General features: G+C 38.9%; 1 protein-coding gene across 3 annotated transcripts in view; it reads right to left on the minus strand.

Annotated features, from left to right (window-relative positions):
- Smpx (small muscle protein X-linked) overlaps positions 1–18,348 on the minus strand; it is a 127,256-nt gene that overhangs the window by 43,556 nt on the left and 65,352 nt on the right. Inside the window, exons 1-3 of one of the 3 annotated variants that reach the window (XR_004515794.1) lie at positions 5,867–6,194; positions 5,392–5,586; positions 1,214–1,270 (exon numbers count right to left, since the gene is read on the minus strand). Coding sequence is in view for 1 of the 3 variants with exons in the window: in XM_019205001.2 (XP_019060546.1) it covers positions 1,214–1,252 (39 nt within the window). In the remaining 2 variants the exon portion in view is untranslated. The other 2 variants (XM_019205001.2, XR_004515795.1) reach the window with 2 other exon arrangements.

An 18,348-nucleotide genomic window follows, 5' to 3' on the forward strand; every position in this document is an offset into this window, starting at 1 on the left:
CCTAAAGTATTCAGATAAGGTTCAGGAAAGAAAAAAAATTCCTTTGGAGAAAACACAAACGGGCACCATATTGATGGAAAGGAAAGATGAAATTTTACAATAAAGCATTGTGCTAGAGTCTCACGGTAGGAGTCATTTGAGTCAAACACAGAGACCTTAAGAAAAATATCAAATTAGGTATTGAGTAAAAACAAATACTGAAAGTTATTTTCACAATTGTATTTTTGTTTCAAAATGCCTATTTTCCTCTCCCCTTTTTGTAGGTGACACTTAAGTCAATATAAACAACCAAAGAATTTGTTTGCTTGGATGGCATTAGAAGAATTGATAACATACAGACTTAAAAAATAAATACTCAAGACTAAGGAAAAACACTTGACTACAAAAGGATATTATTTAAAGAAAGATATATTTTATTTGATTTTTGGTGCTTAGGATTGAATCCAGGGCCTGATGCATACTAACAAGTACTCTACCATGAGGCTACACCCCCAGTCCCAAAGAGATATTTCAAACAAATGAAATAACAAATTGGGACCTATTCGTATATCCTTATATAAATTGAGTATAAAATGTAATTTGATGGGGTCAGGGATTTAGCTCAGTGGTGCTACCGCCTGCCTCTCAAGTGCAAAGTCCCAAGTTCAATCAACAGTACCATAAATAAATAAATAAATAAAATGGAATTCAAATATTTTTCTTCCATCAATGAGTATACAAAAACATACATATCAAATAGCATGTTACATTTTTAAATTAAGGTGAAATAAACTGCAAATATTTATGGTGCATATTTTAATAGTATGATATTTTAATATAAGTGTACAATATGGACTGATGAAAAGTAATTAGCATTCTCCTTATCATTGCTTTATGTTTGGAGTCTTTGAGCTCCTCCCTTCTAGGTCTTCATAAAGCACATAATAGGTTACTGTGAACACACTACATTTTTCTAGAAGACAATTCTCATTCATATATGTTGATTGTTTTATAATTCAGAACTTTTATGAAAAAATAGCTTCTTTTTTCTCCATTGTACCTAATTAGTCTTATATCCTTTCTCAATCTTACCTCACAAGTCTTATGAAGAGAAACTTTCTTTTCTTTGTGAAGTTAATCATCAGTTGGAGGTGAGCAACCACAATAAGTATGATTTAAGCAATCAGGCTAGAAGTCAGAGAGCTGACATTAAAACACAAACATGTTTACTTACCTGGATGGCTCTGACATTGGAAACTGGCTGTTTTGACATATTCAAGCAGTCTTATCCCTAAAAAAACAAGTAAGAAACTATCAGAGGTGGCAGCATTCAGATTCTCAGTCTTGATAAATTAGAATTTAACTCATTATTCAACTGGGCAGTCACCCCTTTCACTGGCCATATATTCTTTCGGTCTCAGTTTCCAAGGTTACTTAGAGACTCTCCTTCCAAATGCCTTGGGGATAGGGAACACTAGAGCACCCTGATAAATCATTCAGGAGGAGAAATGCTGAGATGCCTCACCCCTGATGCTAATGATAGGCGATCAGAAACTTGAAAGGCCCTATCATCTCCTTCCCTGCCCTCCTAACCCTTTGCCAAGAGCAGCAAAACAAAGAGTTGGTGGGAATAAAACACCTTTGTTCAGGCCTCAGTGCCTCTTCACTTGAAACTGAACTTTTGATCTGAAATCATTGCTGTCGGGTGGTTAGTTAGTCCATTGAAAGTGCCTGCTCTTTGTTGAACACCCAAAGAGACGTAGCCTGTATTATTTCACTACTACTGCAATGCTCTCCACTCCAGTCTCTTCTCCCAGTTCTGTGTGCTCTGTCCAGACCCACTGCAGGGTGCCTTGTACAGAGTCCAAGCTACAAAACACAGACAGCAGACCATGGCTTGCCTGTCTTTCTTTCTTTCAAAAGAACAGTGTCAGAAGGCAAGTAGGAATTCTGTGAGCATGCAGATCCCCAACATGTAGAGGTGTGTTCTTCTCAAAAGACTTTTGCTTTCTTGCAACACATGAGACCTGATTAAGATACTGCGACTGAGGACATCTGGAGACATAGGCTACGGTTTACCAGAGCTAAAAGAACAGGGAATAATAGCCAGCTCTGGCTTGTTTTTATAGCTTTGTTTATTAACCATTGACAGGACCAAATGAAAAGTTAAATATTCACTGAATTAAAAAACATGCTGTGTTCTAAACCCAAACTATAAAATAGGTTGACTGAGTTCTCTTTCATGACTGGTAAGTATATGTACTAACACATGAGTAAATGGACACAGAGAGTGGTGTTGGCACTTATCACAAGCCCTATGTTACCTGGGCAATGTTACTCAATATTTCTAGCCCCATTTCTTCTTCCTTTGATTCTTTTAACCTGTTTCACAGGTTGCAATCATATTTAAAATGACACAGTGTTGCTGGAAAGGCCTTGTGAACTATAAAGCATGATGCAGATATTTATTGTTTTATTGCCGTTGCCCACAGCTAATAACTTCTGAGTCCTATACTGATCTGCAGCCTTAAGTACAGAGAAGAATTGATGTAGCAACCATTAATACCTGTAGAAACAAAAGATCTAAGAACTCTATGAAACACTTAGTATTTTTTTCTTTTTAAATCTTTAAAGTCTTAGGCTCTATTATATGAATTCAAACAATTCATGTTTTTCAAAACCTCTAAGTCTTGGGATGGACCCCAGCAACAGAGAACTTAGCTACCATGCATGAGATGCTAGGCTCAATCCCCAGCACCAAAATAAAACAAAACAAAAAGTACCTCTGTACATAGTGCATACAAGTATGCAGTTTGGGCAGCTATATACAGGAAAAAAATGGCTTTTTTAAAAAAAAGTTTCACCTTAATGTTTTGGTAATACAAAGGTATGGCTTCCACTTATAAGGATCTAGGTAGAATTATATTAATATAGTTAAAATTAAATAGCAACTATAATAGTATATAAGATCCTAATGAGATAACTGACATTGTGAAATGGGAAGAAAAGGGCTAAAGGTGTAGGGAAAGTGGGAACGGTAGGGGAAAGATAGTAAGGGAAAGAAAAAAGTAGGAGAAAATGAAAAAATGGCAATAAAGTGTTTGTAAATGGGGAGGGGAGGAGGGGGTGAAGGGAGGGCAGGGACAAGGGGAAAAAATGAGAACCAAGACCTGTCATGTAAAGGTACAAGATCCCAATAATGAATGTAACTGTACTGTATACCTAAAATGTACCAATAAACTCAATGAAGAAAAAAATTAAATAGGGCCAGGGATTTAGCTCAGCAGTTCGGTGGCCTGCCTCTCAAGCGCAAGGACCCGAGTTCGATTTCCGGCACAAAAAAAAAATTAAATAGCAACAACAATTGACCAAAGATATATTTTGCTCTATGAAATGTATCAGATAGATTGTTGTCTTCCCTGCAGTATTAAAGGGAAATGAAGGATTTTTAATTTTTGGATCTAGGACACATGGCTCAATTCCAAAATGAATATCTTAGTGTCATAATTTGTAATGTTTCCATTCCTCAAAAGCTAATAGAAGTCACATAAAGTAAAAATTCTCACAGGACTTTAAATATCTCAGTATAAAGTGTTCTCTGTGTATGGACAATTAAGGTTTAATTAGTATTATTTGGGAACTTAAAAAAAGTTACTGAAAGTCAAGTAAAAGCATGGGAATCACAAAATTTCTCTATGTTCTTGCAATAAATGATTGAATGGTTTAAAAAGTAAACAATAAGTGATTGTGTTATATTGCATTGATTTAAAAAAATAAACTGATTTTGTTTTTTCATTGATGAACTAACTTTCGGGTTGCTGTTTGTTATTTTTTTTAAACTCTCAACCTAACTGATGAAAGGGGCTTGTCTCCTGTGTAGTTTTAGAATATTCTTGTTTGCATATGAATCTCTTAATACTCTTAACATCCATATCAATCTTTAATAGAGACATCTATAGAAAGGTTGTTAGCTCCCAGCTCTCATTCCTCACAAACAGGCTAGAGAATATTTGTGTAAATCAGTCCAGCAGTCATTCCTGCTGTCCCCATTATTTGCAGAGAAATCAGGGCAAAGCACACTGATGAGTAAAAATAGACCATGTTCCCTGGCTGTTTCCCTAGCCCTGCATTCACCCCCATCGGGGATGTAGAGTGTAGGATGCACCTTACCTCTTTATCTGCATGCTTCTTCCAGGGAACAAAAAAAGAAAGTTATGCCTTACATACACAATCCTCTCCCCCTGGGAGACCACTGTGTTTCATCCAAAGAAGTACTCTTTACAACACTTGATTACTCTGTCTCCTGGCTCTGGCTAAAATTTGAAAACATCGAAAGTTTGACAAGGCATATATTGACATTTACAAAACCTATAGTATAATGGAAATGCCCCAGCTGGTTACCCTTGAGTTTTCCTGGCAGTTCTGCAAGTCCATGGGGACTTTTAATGGTCTGTCTGCTGAGTCATTTACAATATACCCCCATTTCGTTTTGATTGGACAGCATCTAATATCTAACTTCTAAATAAAACTATCTGACTTACTAAAACTTTGTCAACATTAATGTCACTAATTTAATAAGAAGGGATTCAGAGGCAAATCAATCAATATTTGGAAATAAGATCTTTGTTCTTTTTAAAGGTCAAGTAAATGGGTAAAGCTCCATCTCAAAGGGAATTATCTTCTGTCCTGCAGCTAAAAATAATTTCTGAGAAGGGTGTAGAAAGATGGTCAGCTGTCTGAACTCCTTATTTATTCTTCCTTAAATATGCTGGGGCAGAAGACAATCTCTTTGTGATCCCATGCCTCACAATCTGCTGTCCCCATAGACAGAAACAAGAAGTGCTACCCTCTACCCAGCCAGGTATGGGAAAACTTGAGACCAATATGAAGCTTTCAAAAAGACAGTTCTACAAATGTACAAGGCACCGATAGAACTTCACATTGAAACCAAACCCGGAATTCAAGAAAAGGAGAAAAGCATCCTACACTTGTATTGTATAACAACTCTGGTAGTAATATGCATGTAGGTAAGCCAAAAGACTAGCATTGTATCATTCCTCTGCCCCCAATCTGATTACTTCTGAGCTTAGAGCCTGAATCAGTTTTAAGCTGACAAACTATAATGCTGGCCATCACAGCTTCAAGGTCACAGTTATCATATCTGGACCATGAACATTTTATTAACATCACCATCAATGAAAAGTACCGCTAGCTCAACATTCTTTCAGTAACTCTCTCAGACACACGATTTATAAGGCAGAAGTAGCAATATCACAGGTGGACAGGGAATTGACAATGAAGCTACGACCATTGGTCACAAGCCTACAAAGTTATAAGTACTCACTTCAAGTTAAATATCAAGGAAAATTCCTTTAGAAAGCCCAGTTGCCAGAGCTGGATCCTCTTGCTTACCTGCTTTCTGTATTTGTTTACTGCCTAAGGAAAGTCCCAGGCAGCCAGGTGCAAGAGTACAAAGCTCCTTGGAAGGTGGAAGGGACGCCGGGTGTCCTCTGAGCTGTGATCTCAATTCCGATGCTTTTCATGTGGCTGAAATAGCTCAAGTGCTCTGTGTCTCTCCCGGTACTGAGAACTGCTCCTGGCTCAGGGCTGGAGGGGAACTCAGTTTAAGGCTAAGTGTTAAAAAGAATTCCTATCATAGCTCACAGTTGTTCTTCCTAAATATAGAGTTTGATACAAGCCATATGCTGGCTGCCTCCGAAAGGCTTGACCGTGGGGAAAGCAGGGCTCAAATATCAGCCAGGAGGTGGCTACAGTATCCTACTGTCCTCCTAATCTTCCAGAAGAAGCTGGCTGCATTTCCTCACATATTCTGATGGGGTATAGTAAACTTCAGAAAGTAGGAAAAATCTATCTTTAGCTTCATTACCTGCAGGCCACAAGATGAGAAGCATTCAGTAAAAACTGGGTGAAGGCAGCCGGGATCCTGATGTCAGTGTTTGAATCCTAGCTTGGTCATTCGGGAACTGCTAAAGTTATTTCACTCTCAGCTCTCAATAAACAGTCACCAAATGATGATCATTATACTCCTACATTGCACTATACATCAATGTCTTTTTTTTGTAGGTCAAAAATGGTCGAAGATGGACCAGTTGGTGTGGTTGCCAAGCCAAGAGTCCTTGTTCACTCTGCTCTGCCGGCTCTACTGGCAGCATTGACTTTGACCCCAGAGAAAAGGAGAGGACAGGGGTACAGAACAGAACAAAGCAAAGAGGAAATATCTACTTTAAATATGACAAAAGAAAAGACCAGGTACCAGGCAAAACATTTTTGAAACAGAACACACCCTATCCTAAGGCACATATTACTAATTTTTAACTTTTTCAACTTCTCCCATCTCCCAAATTACCTTTACATAAAACTTCCCTTCTGTAGGAATATTCAACAAAGTGAGAAGATTTAAAATCCACCCACTGGATGAAAATGAGCCTTACGTCCAAATCCCTGAGAGAATGGGCCAGCCATTGAACTCTGAGCAGCAACCATTTCCCAGAAGTCTTCTTGTTATGTGAAGGAAAGACTCTTCATTTCTGTGCATCTCTAAAGCCAGGTTTGTGCTCCTTGCAGCTGAGTGCATTCCAAATGGAAGTAATTGGCTTGTTTTGACATCTGTCAAAAGAAAAACAACTTTTGGGGAGTTTATGCCATGTTGTAAGATCAAACAGCACTGAAGGTGAGTTATTTATACACTGGAGAAGAAAATATGAGACTATAGGATATTTGGCTACACATATGTTCAGTCAAAAAAGGCAGGGTCACTCCACAGACCAAAAGCAATGAGGCATTTTTGACCCCTTGCCCCATAATCAGTACACACATTTTGCCATAGTCCTTTTGCTCCAATGACACACTCAGGAGCCAGTGCTAGAGAATATATTAAGGAAATTGCTCCTGGCATCAATGCTTCGTGCACAAGACTGGCCCAATATGTGTATGGCTGCCTCTATTAGAAGAACTGAGGGAAGCTGTACAGGAAGGATGTCATTGTTCAAAAGTGACAGAAACCAGCCATGCACCATGGCACATACCTGAAATCCCAGCTATTTGGGAGGCCAAGGCAGCAAGAGGACCACAGGTTGAAGGCCAGTTGAAGGTAATTTAGCAAGATGTCTCAAAATTTAAAAGATTTGAAAAAGGGTTGGAGATGTAGCTCAGAAGAGTAGTGTAGATTGGTGCACTGTTGATGCTTTTCTTTTACCACTGCCCCTGAGTTCTTCTGTAGCTACAGACAGTCTCTAGAACACTGTGAGCATCTCACCTCAAAAGCCTGCCTCAAATCCATGCATACCAGTGCACACTTGTGATGCCAGTACTCTGGGAGGCTTAGGCAAGAAGATCGTAGGGGAGGAGGGGGTGAAGCAAGGGCAGGAACAAGGGAAAAAAATGAGAACCAAGACCTGTCATGTAAAGGTACAAGATCCCAGTAATGAATGTAACTGTACTGTATACCTAAACTGTACCAATAAATTCAATGAGGAAAAAAAAAAGAAGACCATTAGTTCAAGCCTAGACTGGGCAACTTGGTGACTTAGTAAGAACCTGACACAAAATTAAAAAAAAAAATACACACACACACACACACACACACACACACACACACACACACACACACAAACAGGCTGGGGATGTAGTTCAGCATGAAGGCCATGGGTTCAATCCCCAGTAACACCCTCCTCTCCCCCAAAAAACCCTGCAACATGTTTTTTTTTTCCTCTGCATTAGGCCTTTTTTTCATCAAGTCAAGCAGCAGGCATGACCTGTAAAGTGCTAAGGAACGACATCCCTAGAGACAAGCCTCAATCAACAGAGACAGAAGTCAGATAATAAATACCTCTATCTCCCCATCCTCTGGTCAGGTGATTCTGAGTTCTGGTCTATGGATTCTCAGAGGTCTCCAGCAGAATGGAGCCCCGGTCACTCACAGTGGGGATCTGCTTACTGATGTACCCTTTTTGGCTTTCTCCTATTCCTGCTTCACTCCCCTGCTCACTGGCTTGTGTTTTCTGGGATTACTTCCCACCTGTAGTAAACTATCCTCAACCAAGCCCATGTCTCAGCATATAAAGTTGAGGGAATTCCAAGACAAAAAGCATCCTTGGTAGGGCCGGGGATTTAGCTCAGTGGTGCTGCTGCCTGCCTCACGGACGCAAGATTCCAAGTTCAATCACTGGTACCAAAAAAAAAAAAAGCATCCCTGGAAAGGTTTCTTATTGTGATAGAAAGTGTAGGAGTACAAGTAGGCCTTAGGAATAACCAGAATTAAGAACTCAGATTGCACTAGAGAGTGATGAATCTATTTCTTCAACTCCAGTTTTAAAATTTTCAGGGTTCTTCTTGGCCCATCCTGAGTCAGTCACCTAATGATGCCAGGAACAAAGCCATACATCATAGAGGAAGTCACTCATATGCTTTAGGTCCTCTCCAGAAAAGGGAATAGTCAAGATCTCTAAGAAGCACCAAAAAGCCAAGTGTTTTCCTTGACTACTTGCCATAGTCCCCTAAAATGACTACTACTGTTATTATGTTAAGGCCCCAATAAAAACAGATACATGCTATGTGGGGAGGGTAACAGAGGAAGTCCCTGACACACAGTAACACATGCCAGGTTGGTGAGTGATAATTAACTAGGCCCAAGGGGATAGGGCACAAGATGAGTCCATTTCTTATGGCGATGGAAAAGATGCAATAAGAAATTGGAAAAGCATGGAAAGGGGATCCAGAGGGTGCTGGGCATTGAGAAGACAGCTTAAGACCTTTGGGCATATTTCACATAAGAGCAAGGTATAGGATTGTTGGCAAGAACAAAATTCAACAAAGTCCTTCCTACCTACATGTCTCCATTGCCCTTCCGATACAGTCAAAGAGCATTAGGATATTTAATAACCCATTACATCTATAGAGTCTTTGTTCATTTGCAAAGTGCTTTCATTTGTATCATTTTGTTTAGTCTTTACAGTAGCCCCATAAGTTAAATTACATTATTCCCATTTTATAGGTCAGTCAAGGCTCATATTATTATTTCAGAGCCAGTTATCCTAATTTCTGACTCTCAAATTTAGTGCTTTCCTGTTATACCACAGAGCCCTCACAGGAACATCCCCACATAAGCACATATAACCACAGTATCAGTTAGGATGTATTTGGTTGCAAGTGACAGAATATCTGACTAGCAGTGGCTCAAACAATAGTCGTCTTATCTTTTCACAAATCTAGGTACCTAAAAGGAGGTAGTTCAGGACTGGTTCAGAAATTCTATGAAGTTAAAAAGACTCAGACACTTTGTAGTTCTTTGACTCTGTCACTCTCAACACATCAATTTTACATCCTCCTGCTTCTTATCTCATATTTCCAATGTGGCAGCCACAGCTCCACAAATCAGGATCTTTCATGTGCATTCAAATAAAAAGAAACAGCAGTGATGGTGGGAAAGGGGTCTTATCTTCTCAATGAGGGAACACTTTCCCTGAAACCTCTATATAACTTCCTCATACATCTTGTCGACTGAAACTGGGTCTCACGGCTGCAAAGGAAGCCAGGAAATAAATGAATGGCAAAGGGAGAATAGAATAGAAATGATTAAGATCAAATACTCCATATAAAATTAGAATATTCTTAGCCACAAAGAAGAGGATAACGGCAATAATATTTACAAGATGTGCAAACACAGAGCTTTATAGTGCCAAATGTGTTTTCACACAGATAATCTCATTTAATCCTCCCTACATTATGAAACAGGTGTTGTCTATCTCGATTTATAAGTGACAGAAGACACTGAAAACTGTCAGGTCTCATGTCTAGGAAGTGGCTAGTCAAAACTCTACTCTAGTTCTAATGCATTTCCCCTGTTCCTATATGCAAACCATCAGGGCTGTTCATACCATTGTCCCATGTGTGAATGATTTCATGACTAAGACTCTTAACTGTATGCCCCAAATTACATACTTCCACCGGGTTCCTCTTTGTAGGTTCTATTGTATCCTAGATCTGCCTACAGTTTTGGCAAAGAGTAAAATAAATCATGTAATGAAAAGTTAACTGATAACTCCTTATACTACTACATGTAAACACATAACCTCCAAGAAAAACTTTGTATGCTGACAGAAAAATTAACAAATGACAAATACTTAGGAAAAATACTACGAAAAAGAAACTATGATCTATAAACACTCATTTCCCCCTAATATTTTTTTCTGTTAAATTATAATTTTTGACACCACAAGTATAATCAGATCATTGCTTAGTTTTAATCTAGGAGGGCACATATCAAGGTTCGTCCCCTGGGACATATGCTATGAGGACGATATCCTTCTTCCTTAGCACCTATAAAAAGACTACTGGGCAAGTGTGGGCTGCCTTGCCCACCTCACTCCCACTGGGCCAATCCAGGTTTCCAGCTTTGGCAGAAAAAATTCAAAAATTTCCATAACCTCTCTCCCAGTTCAGTCAAAATTTTATAAGGTATAAGTGATTTTATTTTAAAAGTATAATCAGTTGCTAACAATAAAAATATAACATATTGCAATATTGATAAAAGCCTCCTAATGATATTGATGGCTTCTCACTGAGGAGTTGGTTGCAGTTTTCTATATCTTAGCATCATGTAATTGTACTTCCATATTCTCCCAGGGCCAGGAGCTTTTAATTACCAGAAATTTAGAGAGAATACTGATTTTATTAAATTTACTAGAGATGAAATATGGGTATTTAAATGTGGTCAGTTGAATGATAGAGACAAAAACTAATTTTCTGCTCTGTTTTTATCAATATTGTCATTGCTTCCCGTGTTTCTCACACCCACATCTATGGCCCCATTTCTCTACACACAGGGCTAATGCAATATTATCACCTTGAATCAATTATTGATTGACCTGGTTCCTTTGTATGAGGCAAGATATACATTTGGCATTGTTTATTATAATAAATAAAAATTCAAAGGCACGAAGATATTTGCATTTTCTATACTCTAGGTTTGTACAATGCTACAATTTATTTCTAGAAAGATCACTATCACTAAAGACATATTGCTCAATTGTTGCACAGATGGTTTATTTTTGGGTCCCAGGCTTTTTAACTGCAATTATAGCTAAATAATATGACTATAATGTCTCCTAATCTCCACTATTTTGTGGCAACTCTATGTCACTCTGAAGGTGTGTCCCAAAATGTGTGGCTCAGTGGCTAAAATAAAGACAAGTTTTAGAGGATGTGGTGGGAAAAAGTACAATGGTACAGCTACTTTGGAAATAAGCCTGGAAGTTCCTCAAATGCTTAAATACAGTTACCAAGTCATTCAAATTTTTTCTTCTTCAAGCTAATATAGACTATTCTGTCTCTTCCATTTCCATATGAACTTTGGGGCCACCATATCAATTTCAGCAATACAATAAACTGGGACTTAAAACTGCAATGGATTTGTAGATAGAGTTAGATAGTATTGCCATCTTAACAATATTAAGTCTTACAATGCATAGACATGAGATGTGTTCCATTAGGTTTTATTTTTATTTCAATGATGTTTATATTTTAAAATAGTTTTCAGTGTACAAAAGCACTCCTTTTGTTGAATTTATTTTTAAGTATTTTATTATTTTTTATGATAAATGGAATTACTTTCTTAATTTCATTTGTGGATTGTGTATTATTAGTATATAAGAATATAATTGATTTTTGTTTTGTTTTGGTTTTTGGTTTTTTGAGACAGGGTCTCACTATGTAGTTGAGACTGCCCTGGAACTCACTATGTAGCCCAGGCTGGTCTCCTACTCACAGCGATCCTACTGTCTCAGCTTCCTGAGTGCTGGGATTACAGGCATGTACCACCATGCCCAGCTAAGAATATAATTGATTATTTGTACCTTGATCTTATATTTTGCAACCTTGCTAAACTCTAATAGTTTATTATTGTTTCTAAAAGTTTTCTGGTAGATCCTTTAGGCCTTTCTTTAAGAGCATATTATCTTTGAATAAACACAGTCTTACTTTTTTCCAACATGGAAGCCTTTTATTTTTTCTTTTATTTTCCTTCCTCTCTTTCCTTCCTTCCTTGCTTAATTGACCTGGTACACCATCCCCCTTGACCACAGGAAGCCCATATTGTGTATGTTTTTGTCAGGTATCAATTCCCAAGCATTTTTCAGAATCCCCAAGGATTAAGACTCACATTTCAGAAATCAGTCCAGTGTCTCCTTACTAATGACCTGGCTCCATGCCATTGTTCCTACCAGATTGAAGCCTGCTCTTCACAAACTATCCTTCTCCCTTGTCCCAAATGTACATCTAGGTTCATCTTTTCACTTCCAGGAGGACAACTCAGACAAGATTATAATTCAGTAGAAATGCATTAAAAATTTGGAATAACAAAATAGTGGCAAGGCCCAAAACAAAAAGTCAAAGTTGGATGTAATCTGTGACGGCATGAGCCGAGCCACTTCTCTCCTTTGTCCTTCATTTTATGCCCTGACACATTGGCCTTGTGGATGTCTCCATCAGAATTTAGTTTACGTCCACAAGTTGCCACATAGAAGAAAAATAGTTTTTTGTTGTTTTTTGCAAGAACCTATGTGTGGCATCACAACTCTACTCACAAGGAAAAAACATTTTATGTAATTATGCAGAGCGTTTTAGCATCTCCTTGTCTCCAAACTCCCATTTCAAACAGGAGCCTTTGTTTCATCTTTCTAAAGTTCAATAGCTTGTTTTGCTGGAAATACATTCCTTCCAAAATAAAGGAGCCATCTAGCCTGAGAGAGAATTCAGACCTCCTTCTCTGAAAACATGCTGTCTCCTACTCTGACCTTAGAGAAATTGCTGTCATCCACCTCTCAGTCACTTCCTACTCTTAACTAAGCCACCCTTACTCACGAGAATAACAATGCATTCATCACATATTTTGTCATAGGTCTACTATAATTCACATAGCACAGTGCTATATGCTAAGCATTTAAAAATGAGTAAGAGGTAGTTCTATGTTCGATGGGCCTATTCACCACAGTCTGGTGGCAAAGACAAGTAAATAACAATATGGCTGTTAGTTTTATGCACTATGGGAAAAGTAACTATATAAACCTCTATAGGGCTCCAGAGGAAGGTGCTCTAATTCTCCCCTGGGGCTGACAGTTTCATAGAAAAGGAAACGTTGGAGCTGAATGTCCTGAGCATCTATTAGACTGTCAGATTCTTCCATCCCCACTGTCCCTTGGGGGGACTATGTCCTCTGTCCTGAGAGCTTATCATGGGGGACAGAGCCTGGTAAACAAATAAACAACATAATTATAAATTCTTTTAAACTACTTGAAAACAAAGATTGAGGAAGAGAAGTATGGGGAAAGTGTAGTAGGAGAAACATATCTCCAAGAACTGAGACTGATAGGGTAAGAAGGAATTGAAGAAAAGAAAATTCCAGACAGAGATGGCTGGATACACAAATACCCTGAGGTGGAAAAGTATGTAGGATTTCAAAACGCAAAGAAATACAATGTGGCCTAAGCATACAACAGAGTGGAATGAGGTAAGATGAGAAAGATAAGCAGAGGCGGGCAGAGCTTCTGGAGGCCATTTTGGCAATAGGTGCTGGCTTTATTCTAAGCGTAACAGAGGCTTAGAAAATCTTAAGTAGTTTACCTGGCTTGAACTCTAATAAGCTTACTACTGCTGTTACAAAGAAAATGTACTGTGCTTCACTGAGGCCGTACTCTTTTTTTTTTCTTTTGTTGAGTTTATTGGTACATTTTAGGTATACAGTACAGTTACATTCATTGTTGGCATCTTGTACCTCTACATGACAGGTCTTGGTTCTCATTTTTTCCCCTTGTCCCTGCCCTCCCTTCACCCCTCCTCCCCTCCCCATTTAGTGAAATGGAAAGTGGGAAAGGTAGGGGAAAGGTAATAAGGGAAAAATATGAGAAAATGAAAAAATGGAAATAAAGTGTTTGTAAATGAGGCCATGCTCTTAAGTGAAATAAATAGGACACGCATGTGTAAATACCGAATAGTTTCTCTGGTGTGAGAAACTGAAAGTATAAATAAGGACTAAAAGGTATAATAACGTGAAATAGGAAGAAAAGCGACAAAGGGGAAGGGGAAATGGGAGGGGTAGCGGAAAGGAAAGAAAGGAATGGAATTAATATGAGAAAATAAAAAATAACGGAAACAAAGTCTTTGTAGATAGGGAGGGAGGGGTTGAAGGGAGAGCAGGGGAATGGGGAAAAATAAGAACCAAGACGGATTATGTAAAGATAAAAATTTCCAACAATGAATGTCATTATATTGTATACCTTAAATGTACCAATAAAATTATTTCTAAAAAAAGAAAAAAAATTGTACTGTGCTAGAACAAGGAGAGAAAAGGGGAGAATGATGAAAAGGCTAGAGGTGATGGTGTTCTGATCAGAGAAGAGAATTAGAAAAGGTATTTTAGTAATACAGTCAAAAATTTCCTTGCTGATGGATTGGATATGGTAGGATGGAAAAGAGGAATGGTGGGTGTTCTTATGTGTCAGGCTTGGATCATGAAATTTAAAGGAATTGGGGAAGGAGTTATAGCAGTGACAATGAGGTACACATGCTAAGTGCTTGACATTGGGCCTGGCACATAGCAAGCTCTTTAGGTGGGGCATTATGATATTAGGGTATATGATTTTCATTCTGGCCCATGGGTCCTGGCTTGTAACTCTTACCCACCTTTTCTGATAAGTCATAGGACCCTTCTCATTCCAGCGGAGACCTGCCCCAAACCCTGAATAGAGGAATGCTGCACAGAGACACTGAGAAGCATCTAAATAGGCTCTGGTGGGTTTCAGCACTCCATCTGTTACCCATCATGCCTGTGCTTTGAAGTCTCCATAAAAACTCAAAAGGATAGGGCACGGAGCGCTTCCTAGTAGCTGAACACATGGAGGTTCCTGAAGGATGGTGTGTCCAGAGAGGGCTTGGAAGCTCCTTAGCCTTTTTCCTCTAACTCACAATATGCCACACTTCATCTGCATCCTTCATAACATCCTTTCAACAAACCAATCAATGCGTTTCCCTGAGTTGTGTAAGCCACTCAAGCAAATTAATCAAAAATCTGAGGAGGGGGGCTTTGGAAATTGTGATTTACAGCCAATCTGTTAGAAGCACAGATTAAACTAAGCTGAGGTTTGCAACTGGCATCTAAAGTGGGTGGAGGCATGCTGGGGACTGAGCCCTCAACCTGTGGGATCTGATATTATCTCCAGGTACATAGTCAGAATTAAATTGGATTAGAAGAACCCAACTGGTGTCCACTGCAAAATTTCTTGCTTTCTGATGAGGGGAAATCTTCACACATTTTGAGGTTACAGAATTGATTCATGTTGATAATGTATGTAGGAAAAACTGAGTCTGAGTTGAAGTTGGTTTCTTTTCCTATATCCTTAGTGGCGTAAAGAGTTAAAAAGCTATTAACCTCAGAGAGAAAAGTTTCAATAGAATTTCTGGGATGTTTAAAAACCGAGTCTGGTGACACTGGTTCTGGTGGCACATGCCCATCACTTGGAAGGCTAAAATAGGAGGATTGCCACAAGTTGGAGGCTAGCCTGGATTATATAGTGAGTTCGAGGCCAGCCTGAACTACACAGAGAGACCCTGTCTTCAAAAAATAATAAAAATTAAAACTAGGTCACTATAGGTTGTGATATGAATAAATGGTTAAAGCAGCAAGTATATCCCTTGTTTCTTTTCTTCAGTTTCTTTTTAATTTGTAAATGCTCGTAGTACATAATGATTACATTCCTCCTAGGAGTTGGTCCAGGTATATAACATATCTTAATTTCTTTTTTATCCCCTTCTTTGCCTCTCTCTCCCCTCCCCCCATTTCTTGGGTTCCCTCCCTTTGGCAAAAAGATCTGTCTCCTTTTGTAATTCTTATCTATATTTTATTTTCCTCTTTATATTTTTGGTTTCTCATATAAGATAAACCATGCAATATTTAAACATGTGTGTCTGATTTATTTCATTTAACATTCTACAAATGACTCAAGTTTATTCTTTTTTAGAGAAAAGAATCCTAAAATTCATATGGAATTAGACAAGTTTCAGCATAGCGAAAGCAATTCTGGGAAACAAGAGCAATGCAAAAGGCATTACGATCCCAAACTTGAAGTTTTATTACAAAGTTACTGTGATAAAAAAAAATGGTGCTGGCAAAAGAAAATAAAAACAGACCTGTAGATCAATGGAACAGACTAGAGGATGCAGAAACAACCCCAGGCACATTCAGCTATCTGATCTTTGACAAAGGGACAAAAACACACACTGGAGGAAAGACGGCCTCTCTAACAAATGGTGCTGGGAAAACTGACTACCCATATGCAGAAGATTGAAGCTAGACCCACTATCTCTCTCCATGTATAAACTAAAACCAAAATGGATCCATCTTTTTTAAGACCCTTGGTTAAGAATAAAGTAAAAGGATGGTACGTAGGCTTCAAAATACTGGATCCAGCATGGTGAATGTTTTCGACTGTATCTTATTTCAGCCTGAGCAATAAACATGATTATAAGCCAAAGTAAATATCAGCAAAGTTCGGATAAGAAGATGAAATTAGCCTCCAGAGGCAGAAACAGATGTGCTTGCCTGAGAAAGAGCTAAGTTAGAAAGGCTCATGGCAGAGTTGGTAAAATGATCTGCTATAGTTTGGATTGGAAATTTCCCCAAAGGCCCATGTGTTAAATGTACACTTGGTACTAATGGGAGGGAGTGGGCCCCTTAAGATGTGGAACTTTATGGAAGGAAGGGTAAGCCTTGCTCTTTGGAGAGGTAAGCCCTTGAAGGGGACTGTGGGACACTGGCCACTCTTCATCCTTTCCTCTTCGTTTTCTGGCTGCAGTGAGGTAAATGGCTCGCTCTATCACGCTTGCTGCTATGACATGCTGCCTTGCCACAAACCCAAAAACAAGAGGGCCAAGTGGACTGAAAATCTCTGAAACTGAGCTCAAACAGACCTTTCCTCATTATAAATGGGTTATCTCATATGGTTGTTACAGCAACGTAAAGCAGATGGTCATAGAATCTATGCTGCTGAGGGAGAGGGGAACAGGGAGAACCAAGGCCACCAGATGGCCTGCCTCAACTTTCTAATCTGGAAAAGGAAATCATGTATAAGGAATAGACCAGAGCCAAAAGGATTGATCATCAGTTCTGAGATTGATACTGAGGTTGGAAACATGGTGGCCTCAAGAGATGGCTGCTCGAACAATACCAGGACTCTTTGCAGGGGTGTTGGCTCTAAGTAACATATGCCTTCTTCTGGGTTCCCCAGAAACAGATCTTGCAATGAGGATTTGTACACAAGTGATTTATTAGGAAAGTGTGTCCAGGAAAAACTGGGGAACCAAGGTACAATCTCAAGTCCCTCAGAATGTATCTTCTGATCACACAGGGAAGGTCTGCAGTGTAAGTTATACCACAGAGTTGTCCCAACTCAGGCAAAAGAATGGAGAATGTCATACTCCTGCATCCATCAGACACTGGTTAAGGGCTGCCCAAGGAAACAAATTCCCGGTGCTTCTGGCTCTCCCTGCCAACTGATAAGATATACTCCAAGAGCCCTAGGGCAGACCTCCCAAAGAGAGCTAAGGTGTGAGAAGTAAACACACACTGAAGTCAGGAGAAGACAACAGATAGAGAAGATCTGGGCAGTGGCTGGTCATTTATCTGCCCCAGCACAGTGGTCCATTATGACAATGGGTCTTAGCAAAGTTGTTAAGTGCTTTAACATCTTTCCAAAACCCCACTGGAGGAAAGATAGCCTCTTTAATAAATGGTGTTAGAAAAACTGGATCTCAACCTGCCAAAGATTAAAACTAGACCCTTACCTTTCACCATGCTCTAAAATAAAATCAAAGTGGATTAAAGATCTAAATATTAAAACAGAAACACTAAACTTCCTGGAAGATAAATTAGGCAGAACTCTTGAAGACATTGGCATAGGAAAAGACTTTATGAACAAATCCTCAGTAGCACGGGAACTAGCAGAAAGAATCAACAACTGGGATCTCATCTTATTAAAAAGCTTCTAGATTACTGACATTTAGAAATGGGAAGAAAAGCGCTAAAGATGTAGGGAAGGTGTGATGCGTAGGGGAAGAACAAAAAGGGAAAAGAAAAAAATGTTGAAGACATTGGCATAGGAAAAGACTTTATGAACAAATCCTCAGTAGCACGGGAACTAGCAGAAAGAATCAACAACTGGGATCTCATCTTATTAAAAAGCTTCTAGATTACTGACATTTAGAAATGGGAAGAAAAGCGCTAAAGATGTAGGGAAGGTGTGATGCGTAGGGGAAGAACAAAAAGGGAAAAGAAAAAAATGTGAGAGAATGAAAAGAGAT

This window comes from Fukomys damarensis, unplaced genomic scaffold, assembly GCF_012274545.1.
Source record: "Fukomys damarensis isolate Sample0158 unplaced genomic scaffold, DMR_v1.0_HiC HiC_scaffold_39, whole genome shotgun sequence".
In the NCBI taxonomy this organism is placed as follows: Eukaryota; Metazoa; Chordata; class Mammalia; order Rodentia; family Bathyergidae; genus Fukomys; species Fukomys damarensis.